Source organism: Pseudopipra pipra, chromosome 1 (assembly GCF_036250125.1).
Source record: "Pseudopipra pipra isolate bDixPip1 chromosome 1, bDixPip1.hap1, whole genome shotgun sequence".
Taxonomy (NCBI): Eukaryota; Metazoa; Chordata; class Aves; order Passeriformes; family Pipridae; genus Pseudopipra; species Pseudopipra pipra.
The window spans coordinates 50,645,585-50,664,774 of record NC_087549.1 but is presented as its reverse complement, the minus strand read 5'-3'; the positions used below and the strand labels follow the sequence as shown (position 1 = coordinate 50,664,774).

Sequence of the window (19,190 nt, the reverse complement as noted above, 5' to 3'; positions counted from 1 at the left end):
ACAACCAAATCCTTGGGGAAAATATTGAATGGATGTAGTAATGAGGAAGGATATTAGAAGCTGTCTAGAGAGTGATCAGTTGTCATTTCATTCAGCTACATTTTTCAATTTAATAAGGCCAACTATGTTATCTTAACTAGATAAGCAGATAATTTCTAATGCTGCAGAGAACTTACAAACAATTATTTAGCTGGGCTGGAAACCTAATCAGATTGATGGTAATGGGGAGACAGCATCTTGTCTCTCTTCTGAAGTGTGGTCATCGCAGTTGACAGGAAGGGCAGTAATTCTTCTGGAAACATTCTCCCATGATCAAGTAGATTCTCTAATCATCAGCAGGTTAAGTTATGAATAAAACGTGGTCATTCTTATTGTGGCTTGAGAGAGCCAGCTACTAGCCTTGTGTTGGTTGTCTGACTTTTGGGTTTGGGTTGGTTTTTTTTCTCAAATAAATAATTACTATTTTTTTTTCACTCTTCAAAGTAAGACTACTGGATTTTAACATTTTTGAGGTTAGCAAGCATCCTTGGCAAATGAGTATTGAACCAAAGAATTCTGCCCTGTGGAGAGCACTGCATTTTCTGTAAAGGTCAAATTATTGTGAGCCTGTTTTTGCACTGCAGCAGATCCTTTCAAGAACTGAGATAAATTTGCAGCTCGGATCTTGAAAGAGCCTGCAACTGTGTCCCTGGGGCATTTCATAGGAGCTGTGCATGTATGTTAGAGAATTCAAGGCAATCTTTTGTGTTTTGTTTATTGCCTTCAATGAAAATGAAAAATCTGAGTACAGCTCAATGGGCAGCAGTCTACTGCCTTCCCTGTGTCTTGCAGATAGGCACAAAATCTTGAGGCACACTCAGAGCAGAGAGAAATGGATAGGCAACTGTCACTTGTTAGCTTTTTTCCAATACAAAGATACCCATAAACCAACAACAAAGTGGATTTCTGTTCTAAATATTTCCTGTTCAGGCTTTGTTACTGAAAATAACATAGCATTAAGTATTATTTACAGAATATTGGAGAAAGGCTGTGAAGTTTAAGATAGGATATTCTAAGATAACCATTTTATTTATTCTTTTCTGAAAAAAAACCCCTAGTATCCTGGTTTCCTATTCTTTTTTTTTTTTTTAAATGGAAAGACTCAGAGCAAGAGAAGTAGGTAGACAAGCCAATCTCTCTCTAAAGTGATTCTCTTAATTTAAAAAAGCTACAGTGGTAACCAAATTGTGTCTGGAAATCCAACAGTAATCCTGGAAACTGAGCTGGAGGTGGAAAAGGTAGACTGCATGAGAAGTCATGTTTAGTTTTAATTAGGAGTGCCAGCGAGATCTGGTGGTGTCAGGCTAGGGGACAAGCATCTCTGTGGATGCCTTTTGGAAGTCACGCTGTGGCAAATGTCTTCATGTAAATGTCAATTCATTAAGGCTGTGCCAATATATTAGGTGTTAGACAGATGCTGGACTCACCAGCTGCTGTTAAAACTAGTTCTCAGTTATCCAGTGCAAGACTGTGATAAAAAATATGTTAAAATAGACAGATTTATCCTCTGGGCTAACACCATTCTGAGGTAGCCCCCAGTTTGTATGTGGAGCTGCAGGGATGTGCAGCTCAGCATTTCATGCCTCAGATGTCACAGCTAACAGTTTTCTGTTCCATGTAACCACATCTCTCCAGAAAAAAAAAACAAATTCTTTTACTCAGTTTCATTTTACCTGTAGTATCACATTGAAAACCAGTCTCTGACACCGACAAGTAAGAGAAGGTTTGAACAGATGTAGATCCGTGGTGAAGGTGTGGAAAAGGGAGGAAGGCATTTCTCAAAAAGTTTTTGAGAAAGCGTATCAAAAGAAGGAACCCCTTGCACCTGCAGCTATGTGCCATGTATGGGCACACAGGCATTTCTGGCATTCACCAGGCAGTGGGATTACTGGCAATGAGACTTTCTTTTTTAGAATCTGGTCACTGTATTTTGGCGTTACTCTTTGCTTAGGAAACTGAAACCGAAGTACTGAAAAAAATTAACTTTGTCTCTTCTGCAGTACTTGACAGTAATATCACACAAGAGCTTTATATAGAAAAAAACTGGTTTTAGGTTATGATACTATCATTGTTGGAACACTTATCCTCTGTTGGTGTATTCTCTAACACTGGAGTGACTTTGTGGCACTATTTCTATGTTGTGATTTTTAAACTTTTTTTTTCTATTATTATTTCAAGCTGTGCCATAGTCTTTTCATCATGACTGACCACGCGTACCTTTGTGTTCATTTTAAAATGTAATCAGATTTTCATCATGTGCTTAAAAGATGGCTGGTTGTGAAAACCAGATGAAAGTTATGAATTCATTTCATGATTATCATAGACTGACATCTTCATAGCTTCTGCTGTCAGGTTTTTGTGACTTCAAGTTGTTTTAAAATAATTCAAGTGCTTTAGTGCAGTCAGTGCTTTAAGGTGGATTTTTGTTTTCTCCAGCACTGCTAGTACTTAGCAAAATAAAAACAACAGTGATAGAAACCAGTGAAGATTTGGTTTAGACTATTTGAAGAGTTCTAGAGGAAAGAGAAATGTATATTTCTTATTTTAAAAATACATATTTATGGGTATATTCTAATAAGATTGTGGACAAACCTTCTGTAGTACTAATGTGTTTGACCTACATCTTCCCTGTCAAATGTAGGTTATAGCATAGGCACAGCCCCACACTTCTAAAAAAGAATCTTTTCTGGTCCAAATGCCCAACTTTCTGCCCACTGGGCATTTCAAAGTGAAATTACTGAGCATACACACAACAGTGTTAAAGAAACTAGCAAACCTACTAAAGCCAAGATGAGCAAACTACAGAAGAAAATCCTTTCTAGGGATTTACCAGATTTAGTCATGGAGATGAGTGATACCAGGAGACGTAAATTTTTATGCTGTCCTACTTACTTTCAATCTGGTATTTATGCTAATAACCCTTTTTTATTATGCTAATAACATTTTGATATATGGCTGACACAATTCTTTTAATAACATCCAACATTTCCCTCCTGTTTTTGGAGTCTTTCTAAAATATAAGGAAACATTGGCAGCCCTCAGTTTGTTTCACCCTGCCCAACCTTACTATTACTTGCATGAATGCATTCAGTGAGTAGGGTAGCACTCAGAAATCAGGTCACTACAGCTGATGCATTAAAAAGACATAGCTCAGATAGAAACACAGGATACAGGAATCTGTAGTGCTGTAGGATGCAAGGATAGGAGTACTCAACAAAGTGCATTGCTTGCTTTTCCAGGATTCCGAAGGAGTGGAAATCATGCTAGGAGTCTGTGCAAGTGGACTTTTAATATATCGAGACAGACTCAGAATAAATAGATTTGCCTGGCCAAAGGTTCTGAAAATTTCCTACAAGAGGAACAACTTCTACATAAAAATCCGACCAGGGGAGGTAAGGGCATCCTGATACTCTTTAGTGAATGAACCTCTTGAAAAGAACTGAGTTCTCATCGATTTGTTGATTTTTCATGTCTTACAAGCCTTGAACGTTCCTCTCCATTTATATTTTTTTAATTTATGCTGATTTTCTTAGGAAAGATAAGGTACATACTTTCTTTAAAATACTGGTTAAAAAAAACTTCTTTGGTATTTTTATGTTTACATCCATGAACTAACATAAAGAATAAATATGGCCATCTGCATGTAAAAAGCTCATCCCTGTAACATCTTTCTTATTCATGGAGAGCTTGTTATACTCTGTCATGTTGTATATTAAATTGGCATCTATTTATCTTACCAAGAGATGTAGACAGGCCATACCAAACTTCATAAACATATCAGACCAGTACACTCAGAGTGGGAGCAGAGATCTAGAGACTGGTAAAACAGAGTCAAGCATCCGTCATTCAGCATTTTTGGTAACCTCAACACATTAGCCCTCCCAGGCCCACCGGAGCCTGTCTTCTGGCTCTGGAGAAGGGGATGTGAAACCTCGTACAGCGAGTGCCCTCTCGTGGCTCAGCCGGATGCGTAGCAAATACCGACCTCACGGGCCGAGCATGCGCTCACCCAGAAATCATAGAATCATGGAATGGTTTGGGTTGGAAGGGACCTTAACGATCATCTAGTTCCAACCACCCTGCCGTGGGCAGGACACCTTCCACTAGACCAGGTTGTTCAAAGCGCCATCCAACCTGGCCTATAAGATGATTACTTTTAGGAAAAATCCCAGGAGAAATTCAGGATCATTACAGGTGAAGGAGTATTTCCATTTTAAATGCTTCACAAATTATTCACAATAATTGATCTGTGATAGATGAAAACCCCATATCCTTTTAGAGTGTGGGGCTGTATACCAGGACAGAAATCACCTAGATGAAGGTTGGCATTTATCCCTTAATGCAGCGTGGCAGACAGGGGTCCTGAGCCAATGATTCATCATTGACCTGGGAAATCTGCTGAGGTCCTCCACCCCTGAATCTCAGCCTCTTTTAGAGTCCTAAACTAAAATCCACAAAACTACATCTCCTGCCTATCAGCAGACACAGTTTTAGTAACCAAATTCCCAGTCTTGAGTCTGATTTAAAAAAACCAAATGAACAGCCACTGATTTTCCCAGCGCCTGCACTGAAGTTCTCCACCACCAATGCTCTGCTGGCCTTAGTATATAGTGTCCTGTGACCAGGTCATAGTTCCATATATAAAATAATCAATGCAGCCTCTTTCCAAATTACATTTGATGATAATGTGATTCACCATCCCATGTGTCATCTTTATTATTTTGCTGTTTCCTGCCTTGTTTCTCTATCAGCTTCCATAGGGAACCAGGCTTCCTTACAAGCGCCCTTCTGCCTACCTTTCCACCATCACAGCAACTCTGTTGCACCTACTCAGCTATCTGCATGTAGCCATCATCATGTTGCAGTAGTTGTAGCTGGAACAGCTTCTGCATCTGAAATATATAAATTTGCAGCACAATCTAAAAAGGTGTCTTAGTATCCCCAGACAACTCTTTTCAATTACCTATCTTTGCCTCATCCTCCTCAGCAGATAAATTAGCTATAACCACTGTGATTTACTAACTGTAGTTCTTTTACTATAAATCTCCTTAGTCTAAGGCTATGTGAGGCCAAATCAGTCCCTAGGGACTATTGCTCCCCTCCAGATATTACCAGGCTTCCCACTGTAGTTTAAACTGGTGAAATTAAATCAACAGGGTTAAAAAACTTAGTGATGTTTTTCTCAGAAGTCTTCCAAGTCTTAACTGATCTCTTTGTTACTGTGGGGTATAAGACATCACTGTCACTATAAAAAACCTCCTGCTCATTACCAGTGTTTTCCTACAAAAATGATCCTCAAAAGTTGCCATTTATTATCACTCAGCTTCTTTCCCAGACAGTAATCTGTAGAATATATGTGGTTATATACATGAGCATATATGTTCACCCTTGCAATGAGATGATACAGACAGAGGAAATGAAGATGAACCTGTGTACACTGTCTAAAAATAGATGCACAGCATCAAAAACGTACTTATTCTTTTTTCCTACCTAGTTTGAGCAGTTTGAAAGCACTATTGGGTTTAAGTTGCCAAATCATCGTGCTGCAAAGCGCTTATGGAAAGTGTGTGTTGAACACCATACATTTTTCAGGTATGTTGATTTCTTTTCCTAAAGGTGTGATATAAAACGCAACAGAAAAGATCAATTTTGTCAGCAGAGACAAAACCTTTTGAATCAAATTGTCTTTTTGATCATGAGGTACCTCTGAGCAGACAAGGGAAGGTTGTTGCTTCTTCAAAATTTGAAATGTTTCTCCCAAATTATTCATACTATTTTAGAAAGATACTGCTTAAAAATCACCATATGGTCCTAATTAATCATTTTGCTTTATCTGTGCCGTGGTATTATCAGCGACTATAATTAAAAGGATGAAGGACTGCTGCTCTTCTGCACATAAACTTGCATAGGGAGAACAACTTACATGGAAGATTGCTGGGGGATGTGGGTAAGAATCTAAAAAGAAAAAGGATATTTTTATTTAATTACATATGAAACTACAGACAGTAGTAGGTAGTTTATTTTTTAGTCACCTAAAATACCCAATCCATAGCTGTAATTTTTGGATTACTGTGGAATTTTGCAGCTATTTTTTGACTTCTAAGAAGACCCAAGGAAAGTTTGGGATAGTGGAATAAATGCTGTAATCAGTTTGTGCTAAGATAGTCATCAGAGATACTTAACAAAGGAAACTCAAAAGAGTGAGATTTTCAGCAACTTGAAAGGGTGTTTGGTGCTTAAAAACCCCCTCTGGCGGATGTTTGGGAGGACTGAAGAATTTGTCTCCTTTCCTAAAACTGTTGGTTCAGGCTGTCTGTATGTTCGTATGAAATGCAGTCTTAGCAGCAAAAGATCTAAAGAGATATGGTGTGCATTTTTGGTGTATTTTCTGCTTTTGAATGAAAAATCGTTGTCTGAAGCATAAACTCCGTAACAGGAGAATGGCTTCTTCAACCAGCTCCCGTGGCCAAAATACAGAGGGTGGGAGAGCTCTAACCTGAAAAATGTCTGCAACCCTGTGAATGAATACTGCCTGGCATTCACTGGAAATCTGTTCTGGCCCTATCCTCAGCATAGCAGCACCATGTTAAATTTGAAGTAAAAGTATTTCAGCACAATGAGGGTTCCTGGTACAAGGAACACCTTGTATTTAGTTTTGGTGATTAGAAGATAATAAATCTGATTTTCAAGCAGGAAGGAGCTGAGTGATTCTTGACTATTAGGAAGAACTCAAATCTTCAAATGCATTAGCTAAATGGTTTTGTCATGCTGTATGAGGGGCAATCCTTTGATTCCCTTTTAGCTGCAGACCGGTGAGGCACAGGTTACGATGGAGAGTGATACCCAGCAGTCGTCTTCTCTCCTCTGCAGAAAGAGTGGACTGATTTTGGAGGAGGGGGAGTAACAGGTGTACTGCTTGGTGTGTTTTAGGCTCCTGCTGCCTGAAGCGCCTCCAAAGAAGTTCCTTACGCTGGGCTCCAAGTTTCGCTACAGCGGTCGGACGCAGGCCCAGACGAGAAGAGCCAGTGCCCTCATAGACCGTCCTGCACCTTACTTTGAGCGGTCTTCTAGTAAACGTTACACCATGTCTCGCAGCCTAGATGGTGGTAAGGTCCTCTCAGCTGACTTTGTCAAAAGCTATTGTTACAGTGGTCACTGCTCTAGGTTAAATATGAACCTCTTGTCGTATCATCTCCTTGAGCTTCAGCTGAGTAGAGGCTGTGAGTACCTGTGTGTTCAGTGCAGGGGTAGGGGAGGATGCAGAGAAATTCCATGCTAAATGTACTGCTGTAGTCCTTACAAAGTGTTTCCCTAGAGGATGTCCTTGGGAGCCCACTCATCACAGAGCTTCTCTCCTTCGTCTCACACCTGTAGACCATTTCCCTGCTTTAGGGAGCAACAGGATGACTGGACCTGTCTGCCCAAGAAATTCAGGCATCAACACTTTTTCTGGGTTTGCATGCGTGACTCTTTGGGTTTTGGTTGAATCTATCTTTTTTCCTATGGAGGTTTTGACTTAAGCTTGATACAATTCAGAAATTAATTATTTCTCTTGAGTAGTAACACTTGCTTCCAATTACCTCATGTCCTAGTCGGATGAGCTCTAAAAGACTTTTTTTGTACATTACTTTTGAAGGTATGAGACAGAGTAACACACGCAGCTTAAAAGCATGTCCTTTCTCTCTTTATCCTTGGTTTGTGGAGGTCAAGGTTCTACTGCTTGCTTAGGTTAAATCAACATCTGATTCAGAGTATCAGCTACTTCCATCAGCTGTTACTGTTATCAGCTGTTGAGTAAAAAGGGGTTGTAGTTTTGCAACTTATTTTTTTAGAAAAAAGACCGAGACTAAATTCAGAATCATTACAGATTGAAAAAAAGGTGAATTCTCCTTCAGAATATCACAAATTGCAATGACTATAGTTGGTGGTGGGGAGGGAGAGAAGCTTTGATTTAAAAGTACGAGTGACAAACCTTTTTCTCTCCCCCTAAAGGTGCTGCTTGTCATTAATTATTTTGGAATCTTCTAATACTGATGCGCTTCTTGCTCGTTACCAAGCAACTGGTGACCTGATTGCTGTGCATGTGTTTCAAAGCAGAAATTATCCTTCTGCGTTATTTTGTTTGTAACATCTAAGCAAGATGTCTCCCTCTACTCCCTTTGCTTTCTCCCACCTCCTAAGCGCATTCCCAAGAGACAAGATACCTGAAATGCTTTTCCCAGCATTTGTTAGACTCTGCAGGGATTTTGTGATGTTAATTGGCCTACATGCAAATGGGGGAAAGAGGTGTTTTTTTAATCAATGCTTATGGTTTCTTTACCAGCATCGTTACTATGATGCAGATGTGGCTGTAACCTTCTGCACTGTGATTATACTGTGATCCAGGCTGTCATTTGTTACAGATGCAAGGAACTTCATAAATTTGAATAATCTTATTGGCTTAGAAATTAGTTACACAATATTCAAGAGCAGGGTCTGTTGAAGTTTTTATTACATTCTATGTATAAATGTACATTTATTTCAAAATTATTTATATATATCTAAGTTTGCTGAATTATTGAAGACTTGCATCCTAAAATATTCTGGTTCGGTCCACTGAATTGAATGATATCGCTTCTCAGAATTTTTTAGGATAATGAGCTCACCTAACTGGCAGACTTTAGTACTCAGTAATACAAGGATCACATTTCATTTTTTCTCAGGTATTATGCCTGTGTTACATGAATATTGTCATTTTCTATAATGCAGCACCTTACTAACTGTGCATTTGATCTGCATTGTTATATTCTGACAGATTTAAAAAAAAACATCTCTTCCACCCCCATGGCTGATGTCATAGCCGGTTCTCCTTATGTTTCCTGCCTGATAACTGTGGCAATGCATTGAATTTTTTTTCTAGTGTTTTACTACAGTAGTACTTTAAATGGCTTGCTAACATTTAACAACTGTGTAATGCACACATTAGCTACAGTAATGTGTGTATACACATCCATAAAATCTGTTTATGCATATAAAAGCTACGAGCTTTATTTCAAGTAAATGATTTATTTAAATGCTTCTGGTTTTCTGAAACATGACATATTTGTGTTTTCAGCATTATCTCAAATGTTTTTCTAAACCAGCTTTTTTAATTTTATGCAGCTTCTCAGCAAAAGCTATTTCAGACTTTCCCTCTTTAAATATTTGCTTTTAGCATCAGTGAATGAAAACCATGAAATGTACATGAAGGATTCTGTGTCTGCTGCAGAGGTTGGTACTGGCCAGTACGCCACAACAAAGGGCATCTCTCAGACCAACTTGATAACCACTGTGACTCCAGAGAAAAAGACAGAAGAGGAGAAAGATGATGAAGAGGGCAAAAAGAAGAGAGCAGAGGAAGTCACCCCAATTTCAGCAATACGTCATGACACCAAGGTAGAGTTTTCAGGGTTTTGTATTCAACAGAGCTGCCTGGAGAGTGCTTGGAGAAACACAGAATTTTTAGGGAGGGAGGGAGGAGATAAAACAAGTTCCGTGAAAAGAAATATACTGTGTATATACGTCTTAAATCAGTGTTTCTGTAGTCCTTTCAGTTTTCATAGGATGTTGTAAAAATTAGTTCCTGCCTTGGACTGCTTTTTAAAATCTGTTTAACAGTCAACCCGGTGTTTTTTACATAGTATTCAAGAGCTCCCAAAAGTAGCCTGGTAGTGCATGTTTGCTCCTTTGGTCTTCCGTTGTATTTTGACTTTAGTATGGCCATAATGTTTTTTATATTTTGACAAGGCAACAAAACAGTTCTGCATTCTTGTATGTAGCTCTGTGCTTTAAACTATTGTATTTTTCTCTTATACTTGCCATAGCACTCTGTTTCCTTGCATGAATTTCAATGGGCATTTTTTTCTCTATTAAGTTCTGGGTATTAATCTGCTTTAATATAAGGTTTCTTTTCCTGGCTTACAAAAGCATTTGCTTCCCTCGTTTGAAGTTTTGTATTGAAGAAAGCAGTTTTCATTGATGGTTCTCTTCTTAGTTGTTAAACTTGAGTCACAGCTCATCATCTCCAATCCCACCACCACCACATACACATACGCACATGGTTGTGCATAATGTCTAATCAGTTTTTAATATGGGGTACATCAAACAGGAGGACAGAGAAAACAGTCACTAGAGATTGACAGTGAAGAGAAATACAGTACAATCACATTCAAAAAGTGTACTGTGTAATGCACTTGCTAAACAAATAAGGTTTACCCTCATCATTTAGGAAGAAAAACCTTTATACCCACGCATGCAAATGTTAAAATCTGAACTTCTAGCTTTATCATATGAGGCCACAATGAGTTACATAAGTAAAGGATCAAGTTCTCAAAAAGAGTTGCAATTGTGGTACCAAAAATCAGAAACAAATTGAATTACTGAAAATTGCAAATGAGAAAAGATTTTCTTTTGAAAGTGTATGCTGTAATTGTAGCATTAAAAAGATAATCTCTACAAAATTTAGCTGGGGTCTTCTTGGAACTCTATTAGTTTCTGCATGGGGAAACATTGATGAAAATCAAATATGCAGGAAACGTCCAATAGAAGCGAGTTTTGTTCCAAATGTTTGTAAATTTCAGTCAATCCTTATATAGCTAGAAATAGTCAAAGGTATTTTAAGAGACTATTTTGATGGAACTTAATTATGCAGAAATTATTAATTTTTACACCCCACTCAAGAGGTGGGTTCTGTTTAAACCAGCCATTAGTAGAGCTTCAGTTCTGTAAGCCTATAGAGATCTCAGTCCTGCTTCCACACCGACCTGCCAACAGCTTTGTCGTTCATCGTAAAGAGAATAGGGCTTCAAGAAACACAAAACAAGCTTGAAATCAAATTCCTGTGTAAGGGTATATGAATTGTATAGGTAGGTTTTCAACTTTTCCATTAAGACATTTTGCCTTTGTTTTATCCATGTGTGTTTAAGTACCAGAAGTTATTCTAAATATTAACACTGCGAAGATGTCAGTAAGTGAATAGTCTGTATTAGCAAAGAATACATTTACTTTGGCTTTTTTGCCTTTAGAATATAAAGAGAAGTTCTGTGTATTTAGCTCACATAAGGCATTAAATTTTGACTTGAGCTTACCGCATTAAACACATAAAGACACCTGTAAGCAGTTTGAAGCTAGACTTGGTTTTGATTGCTTAATTTGAGCATACAGATTGCCTGAACTGATGGATTATTAGAGAAGAGAGAGATGCAAAATATTAAGAGGAGGGAAAGGAGTTCTACCATGTAATTACTTGGCTTAAATCCCATTTCTACCATCAATATACCTGGTAAAGATTGGGCTTAGTAACTAGCATTGATACAGCCTCTGTCTAAAACTTGGATCCCTCCTTGTTGCCTCCAATTTGACACCATCTTAAAGAGGCAAATGCTGTTTTGGCTTTGAAGACATTTTGCTTTTGGGAGTCTGGAGTAGCAGTGCAGTTGAAATGGCTTTTATAGCTCCTTGGGGAGATGCACTATGGATGGAGCAGCTCAGGCACTTAGGGTTTGGTCATGGAGCCAGTGTGCCACTTCAGCTAAGTGCACCTGGTGGACTTTGGCCAAAACATCTCAAATCCATCAGCATTGTGTCAGATGTGTTGTACTGGGATATGCATTTTGGTGATAATAGTGGTTGTTGTCCTTCTAAAAAGCAGTTGTGGCTGCCCCCAGGGAGCTTGTGAAATGACAGTCACCATTCCTGCTGAATCACCTCCCTTCTCCTACCAATTTTTTGTCCTCAAATGACCTGAAAGACCATTTGAATACCCTACAAGTGGCATACCAAAGTAACTCCTGCTTGTTGGTAGCCAGTATTCTTTGCATTGGGATAAAATTTGTAGCAAAAGCATTGGGTGCATTTTTATCTCTTCCCTGTAGGTAGAGGGTCACATTTTGACTATGAGGAGATGTGGCTGTGTGGGGCACAGACCTCTCTCTGGTCAGCCCCCCTTCAGATCCCCAGTGAGAGAACATGGGGCCTGCCTAGCCACACACCTCAGCTCCCTTCTTTCGATGTGCCACCGGTGGCGTGCAGCATGGAGGGATGACAGGGTGCATGGCTGGGAGGGAGTGAGTTCCCAGCTGTGCCTGCTCCCGCTCACGGTGGGCAGGGGTTGAGGGCAGGGCTGTGGGGATGCCCAGGAGAGGCCAGCCTGAGTGGCGGTGGGGGCTGTGCTGAGGACCTGGCTGCTAGGATGGGTATCTCAAGTGAGTTTTTCTTCCATCAGTAGCAGTTAACATATGGATTTTTATGCCCCCCTCCCAAACCAGAATGTGTTTTAGTTAGTTTTAGGACCTAGATGGTTTTGGTTTTGGTTTGTTTTTTTTTTTTTAATATTGCAGTGGAGGAATTTGGGCATGTAGAGTTTCAGAATTCTTGGAGTTTTGATTATTACTGCTGAGGTTGTCCAAGACATAGATGGGAAACTTTTGGTCCCCACTAGGTCTCCTCCTGACTGCAGGAATGCTGTCACAAGCAGTGTTGGTGTTAGAAATACGTTCCCTTCTTTCTTTGTTGCTCTCCATGTACTTCATGTTGAAAACTCCTTATGATCAGAAGCCAGTCTTACAGTAAGTGGAAATTGGCAGAACCCAGAACTCCACACGTGGCCACGGAGGCCTTTAAGTAAATCCTGTGCTGCAGAGAGGACTAGGCAAACATTGAACCAAGAAGTTGCCTTTTGTAAGCTGGAATCTCAAATCACTAATACCTGTAGTGTGTGGCATAGGAACATGCACCGTTTAATTCAGTGGAAAGCTGTGGTATTAAAATACTGTTTATAATTTTATATATATAATATATATTATTTATCATCACAGAAGAAAATTAACTAATTACAGTTTTCTTTTTGTCCTTTTGCTTTTGCGCCTTGTTTGCTGCTCTTTCTCTGTCACCAGACATCTGTGCTTGGCACTGACTCCCACCACCCCTCGCCATCCTCTCAACCTGGCCCCCATGTATCTTCAGCAAAGCTTCGCAGGAGATGCAAGGAGAGAGCTCGGACAAAGTCCTTAGGCTGTGAGGCGCCCAAAGAGAGCGCTCCAGAACACAGCGAGTCGGAGCCAGACTCTGACAGAAAGGGGCGAGTTTGCTCCGCCGAGCAAGACATGGCTTTCGGCTACAAGCAAAAAGCTGTCAAGGGCAGAACGCTGTTTTCCTTCTCCTTGCAACTTCCAGAGTCATTTCCTTCCCTCCTGGATGATGATGGCTACCTGTCACTCCCTAACCTCTCCGAAACCAACTTCCTGCCTGCCAGTGTGCAGCATTACCTCCCCATCCGCTCCCCCTCCCTCGTGCCTTGTTTCCTCTTCATTTTTTTCTTTCTGCTCTCTGCCTCTTTCTCAGTGCCATACGCCCTCACTCTCTCCTTTCCTCTGGCTATGTGCCTCTGCTACCTGGAGCCCAAGGCGGCCTCCTTGAGTGCCTCACTTGCCAATGACCTGAGTGACAGTTCAGAGGAAGAGGTGTGTACCTCGGCATCGAACACACTCTTTTTCGTGTTCAGTGCTTCAGTCCTAACCAGTGTTAGATTGCTGCAATAGTGGTCCTACTTTCAGAGCCTCATTTCTGTCTGTGCTGATATGTTAGAAGGGGTTTTTTTTTGATTTGGGGGTTGTTGTTTATTTTTTCTTCTTTTTTTTTATTTTTTTTCTCATGCTGGGAGTGCAGCTTGGGGCCCAGGGTTAGGCACAACACTGTGTGGAAGTGGCTTGGTTTGAACTGTGTGAGCTGGTGTAAAGTGACTTGCACTAAATAAATTGTCACAGATCAGCTCTGGAGTTTTGTATCTGAACCAACCCAGACCTTTTTCTTCCCTCTATCAATTTATTCTAGGGTTAGAATAGTTATCTAAATAGTGCATATTAAGTATCATCTTCTGCGTAATTACTGAAGCATGCATATATATGCATATGTATCTACATTTATTTATATAACTAGCTACCCAACAATAAAGAGCACCCTCACCAACTTCAGCATATTCAAAATCCAGATGGATTCAGCCTTTTGCAAAAGGCTATCAGCTGTAGCCCAACTGCAGAAAAGGCTTTCTGGTCCAGCAAAACCTGGATCTCGATTTTCAGCCTTGATCCCATCTCTGCTGCATATTAAATTGTTTTCCCATGGTTAAATCCAGTGTATCAGTGAGAGGTCAGATTGGGACAGCTGTTCTGCAGCTGTTTGGGGAGCGTGCCATGTGGGCTGTCTTGACATTTGCAATGTTAGATTAGCACTGCCAAAACCGATGCCTCAAGCCACCAGGGTCATCACAGGCAGATAAACCAATTGCAATAGGAGTCTGCAGTAGTTCTGGGAACAGTGGATGTGATGATATATCCAGAAGTAGGAAAAGAATCTGCTTAAGTAACAAAGTAGATGGCATCTCAGTTTTTGCTGGTGCCTGGTTATTCTTTGTTGACAGAATAAAATAATGAGTTCATTTTTTACTCAATTTTCTTTTTTCCTCTTTGTCTTCAAGTACAAAAGTACAGTTTTGCTTTGGATGTAAAGAAAAAAGCCCAAGATCAGATAACGATAGACCAGTTGGCCGCTTGTAAAAAACCGCCTTGGCCACTTGTCGATGCCATTGCAGTAGTTGTCTTCAATAAATCAGCTTGCACATCTAAACATTTGTGTCATCTGCCACTATTGGTTTTGTAAGATTGGGTGCAGGATTTAATTTCCTTTTTATAGAAAGCCAAAAGTTGCATCAATTTGTCTTGTGAAAACATTGGGTTTGGATGCTTTTGGCTCTGTGATGCCTGACAATTAAAAAATAATGTGCAATTTCTGATAAAAGGCATCCAAAACACTGCTGTCTCATTTTGTGTCCTCATTTTGAGACAGCATTTAGGTCTCAATTTACATTAGTTCTGCACTTGGATTAATCTAATAGCAGTAACAGCATTAATATAGTGCCAGCTCCAGAGGCAGTAATGAGGCAGTATTTATGTAATACATTGGTCTGTTCCTTTTTCAGAAATGAGCGCTTCTTTTTGTTAGTAAAGTTAGGAAGTATTGAGCATAAAAAAGTATAAAATAGGCTTTTTTAGTGTCACTCTTTTCTGAGGGTGATTACTCTGGCAGTGCTTCCTGGCAGACAACACAGACTTGTGCCTAATCCACGGGGTATTTCTTGTTCAAAATATTGCATGAAAGTGAATATGTTTTAAACTCAGGCATGTCTGCATTACATTGGCAAAACAAATCACAGCAATTATGATCGCAAGTTAGGGGAGGTGCAGGCGCAGCGTCTCAGGAGATAGCTGCCTTCTGTCCTATTCCATCCCTTGCCTGTCCGCCAGCCCCACCAGCAGCTGTACTACAGCCCATCTTGGAGCTGAGCCTGACCTTTCTTATTCTCCGCTCTGGAGGCCTGCCTTGCTCAGCCTTAATTCACCATTCCCTGCTTTTTGATAACCCCAAATCTTTATTTCAGGTAACTCAGCAATGCTGACTTCAACTCCATGGCTGTTGATTGGCTTATTAGCAGACGTGTATGTTGCAATAAAGCAAGTTTTATGCTTTATTTAGGATTTCATTGCTCTTATGGTAAAATAATAGGAACCTCTTTTTTCCCCTTCAATTCACAAATGACTGGACACAGAGATGCAGAAGGCTAAGGCCAGTATCCTGAGCCAATCTCATTCATTGTTGAGCTTGTTGTCCCTTGAGCGATGCATCTGGATTCAGTCTGTGCAATCAAAGACAAAATCTCACCCCTTAGAATTCATTAGCTTCCATGTTTGTACCTTAGCAGCCAATATTTCTATTGACTTCAAGTTCTTAAATGAACTTTATGTGCCAGCCTTGTGTTACTGTGTTTTGACACAAATATTTTAATTCTTTTTAAATGTCTAGATTCATTAATTCCTCTTTCTTTTTTTTTCTTCGTAAATAGGAGTGACAATGCATAGATTTTCTTTTCTATTGCCGTATCTTTACAATTGCTTATAGTGTTATAAAGTTATGAGATCCTTCGCTAATAAAGAAACAATTTTCTAACACTTTAGTGAAAGCAATTGGACTAGCCTAATAGACTATTTTGACAGTACAGTTTCACTTAAAAATGGATGCGGTCTGTCTCACGAGTGGTTATTGCTTGAAAAATTGCATGTAACTTGCATTCATGCACTTATCAAATAGTGCAAAATGCTTCTTTATTCTTCTGCCTGTCAGACAAACAATACAAACTATTCAAAAGAAAGAATAATAGAAAAGAAAGCAATGAAAAAAATATCAAAAAAACAGTTGTATGAAACATTGGAGTTGTCAGAAAATGACAGAAGATTGGAGGAAATTCAAAGCTAAGACTGATACTCCATCCACCAGTAGGTTATGGGTTTTTTCTTGTCCGTACTGATGAGATTTGAGCATGAGATGTGTTGTCCTGGCTTTAAATTACCTGCCTGGGTTACTTTAGATTATCTAAGGACCACAGAAAATCACTAATCAAACCCAGAGATCTTGCTGGTATCGAAACAACTTGGATGTGCCAGTCTGGAGCAGCAGGAAGGACTTACTAGTTTTCCATATGCTTAGATAACAGCCAAGTATCTTTTGAACTCTCTTCTCAGCCTGTAATAACCTGCACTCCACTCTCTGTTAAATCCTGACACGTTCTCCACTAAAATGTTCTTTATGGTGTCAAGCAAAGCAGGGATAGATCAGTCTGTGTAATGCTGTGCTTTGTTTCATCTTTATCACTCATACCTAGTAATTGTTTTGGGGGATGGGGGGAGTTACTTTTGTTTTTCTCCTGCTTTCATCCATATTCTTAAATGAAATGAGAAGTATTTTTTATTCTTTTGGTGGCAGTTTTCTTTCTTTTTACTATTATTAACAATTATCAGCTGCTCTTTATTGGAACCGAGTGGGATCTGAGCCTTACCACTACTCCACAGACAGACAGTAGATGGGCTGGGGGTATAGTTATTTGAACTCCTTGGTAATGCAGACAGCCTCATGGTGTATAAATGTGGAGACAATAAAATCTTCTGTACAAATGAGGGGCTGAAAGTCAGGTGACTGTTAAAGTAGCCTTTTTTTTTTTTTAATTATCTTTTCCCCCTCTGGATAAAAATTTAACCACCACTTTATATTGGCTAGAACAAAAATTTGTTAAATAATTTTATTTTAAAAAGTTATTGGGAGAAAAAGTTTGTTTAGAAAATATTAGCTGCTTTTTTCGCCCATTTTTTTTTAAAGCTACCTGGCTTTCTTAAGGAAAAAAAAAATCTGCTATTCAAGTAACACTTTTCCAGTAATGTTTTGTATGGCTTATAAATTTGTTCCAGTAAAGCCATATACTGTGTACAGTACGCCTCGAGTCTTCCTCTGAGTCTGTTCTGTTTACTAATATAGCATTTTTATTTTGCTTCTTTGACTTGTGCGTTGTTTGAAAAGCAATGCTAATGCAGTTCACAGGGATGTTGAGTTTAACAGTTCCCCGTGTGAGCCGCGTGTACTGATGAGCTGGGTTTATTCTTTATTCCTGCCTTCCTCTTGGGACCCGGTTACTTGTCTAACCAAATAGACTGACAGTGAGCAGACGGATACTGCGGCTGATGGTGAGACCACTGCCACTGAGGTTTGTACAGTCGCCGGCACCCAGCTATGGCAGGGGAGAGCATTTTTCCTTGTCTCTTCCCAACCCTGGGCATCGGGGCTAAACCGCATGTCTGTTCCGGCAGCTCAGGATCCCTTTCTGCGCGTGTGTGCATGTGTGTGCCTGCGAGTGGGACAGCTTTGCTGGGGGAGTTGAGTTTTCAGTGCTCCCTACGGGTTCCTCTTATTTCTGAGTTTAGTTTGGAAACTGCAAGGCCTCCACGTTGTGCGGATAGTGGGGCAGTGGCCAGTGTCACACACACTGGTGCGCCCCACCTGGATGGTCGTGCTGGTCAGATCATTCCCTGGGGCTTTTTGTTTCTTTGTTTGCGCTTACACTCTGCCACCTGAGTGAGAGAGTGGGGAAAAAACAGTTAAAAGCAATTTTCAAATTTACTGAATAAGGGTATTTCCACATTATAAATACCTAAGTTTTTCCTTGAATTTAATTTCACATGGCATCTTCACATATTGACACCACTAGTCTAGGTATTGTCTTCAGAGGAGGAACATAAAATGTTTATATTTTCCTTGCACTGGGAAGCCTCATATCCACAACACAGTACATAGACTGCACAGACAAATTCAACCCTATGTGACTTCACTGAAGTGCATATAATGCTTTCATAATTAATATGGTTGCAGTTGCAAACATGAGCTGAATTTGGTCTGACATCTGCTAGAAGACAGAGCCTTACCACAAACACTACTGTAGGTTTTCAGAAGGATCTCATTAATATTTGAGACTGTTAAAATTATCATCAAGGAAAAATTTTTTGTATGACATATCAGGACAATTCAGCCTTGGCTGTAAATAGAATAGATTTGAACTGAGTTATAAAGTAATCAACAGATTTTCCCGTGAGTCATTTGACTAATTAGGACTATATGAAAAATTGATGATAAAATATCAGCACAGACATTAAAAGAATTCAAACAGGGCAACAACATAAACTCTGTTGAGACGAGTCAGGAGTACAAAATCCTTTGAAGTGCCTCTTGCACTCCATAGCTTCAGGCCTTGAACCCTCCAGAAAGTAAAATGTAATCATAAAATTGTGACATTTAAAATGTTCATTTTATTACTTAAAAATGTATGTTAATCTCTGTAGCTGCCATCTTTATTTTAGAGGGGAATATATAACAAACCTCAGTTTTCCTTACAGATACCTGATTTTCAAAATGTGTGGTATATTTGCCACCTGAAAATTGCACCCTCAGAAACCGGGTTGCTGGGGCAGTCCTTATGGCATTACTTTAGAAAACATGCACTGAAGGGGATGGGATGTCTGTGTCATTCCAGATGACCACCACTGCAGACCTATCTCCTGAAAGATTATATACAGGCTAAATATGAAATAAAATTATAGAAATACAGGAAGGGGCTGAGCTTAGGAAAATAGCATTTCAAGCAAATAAAATGTGCTTTCTTCTGTAGAAAGTGTTGCGGGTTGTTTGCCCATGGCGAGTTTATGCAAAGCTTTGCTTGTTGCCCAGATGATACCATATGTGTAAACTCTGGGTTTACGGAA

At 39.7% G+C, this 19,190-nt stretch overlaps 1 protein-coding gene across 29 annotated transcripts in view; it reads left to right on the top strand.

Moving 5' to 3' along the window:
• EPB41L3 (erythrocyte membrane protein band 4.1 like 3) overlaps positions 1-19,190 on the top strand; it is a 141,621-nt gene that overhangs the window by 107,130 nt on the left and 15,301 nt on the right. For 15 of the 29 annotated variants that reach the window (XM_064656282.1, XM_064656235.1, XM_064656227.1 and 12 more), the window contains exons 9-14: positions 3,279-3,431; positions 5,534-5,631; positions 6,970-7,145; positions 9,233-9,453; positions 12,951-13,517; positions 17,588-17,641. In XM_064656282.1, coding sequence (XP_064512352.1) covers positions 3,279-3,431; positions 5,534-5,631; positions 6,970-7,145; positions 9,233-9,453; positions 12,951-13,517; positions 17,588-17,641 — 1,269 coding nt within the window. The remainder of the gene's footprint in view (positions 1-3,278; positions 3,432-5,533; positions 5,632-6,969; positions 7,146-9,232; positions 9,454-12,950; positions 13,518-17,587; positions 17,642-19,190) is intronic. The other 14 variants (XM_064656299.1, XM_064656314.1, XM_064656291.1 and 11 more) reach the window with 4 other exon arrangements.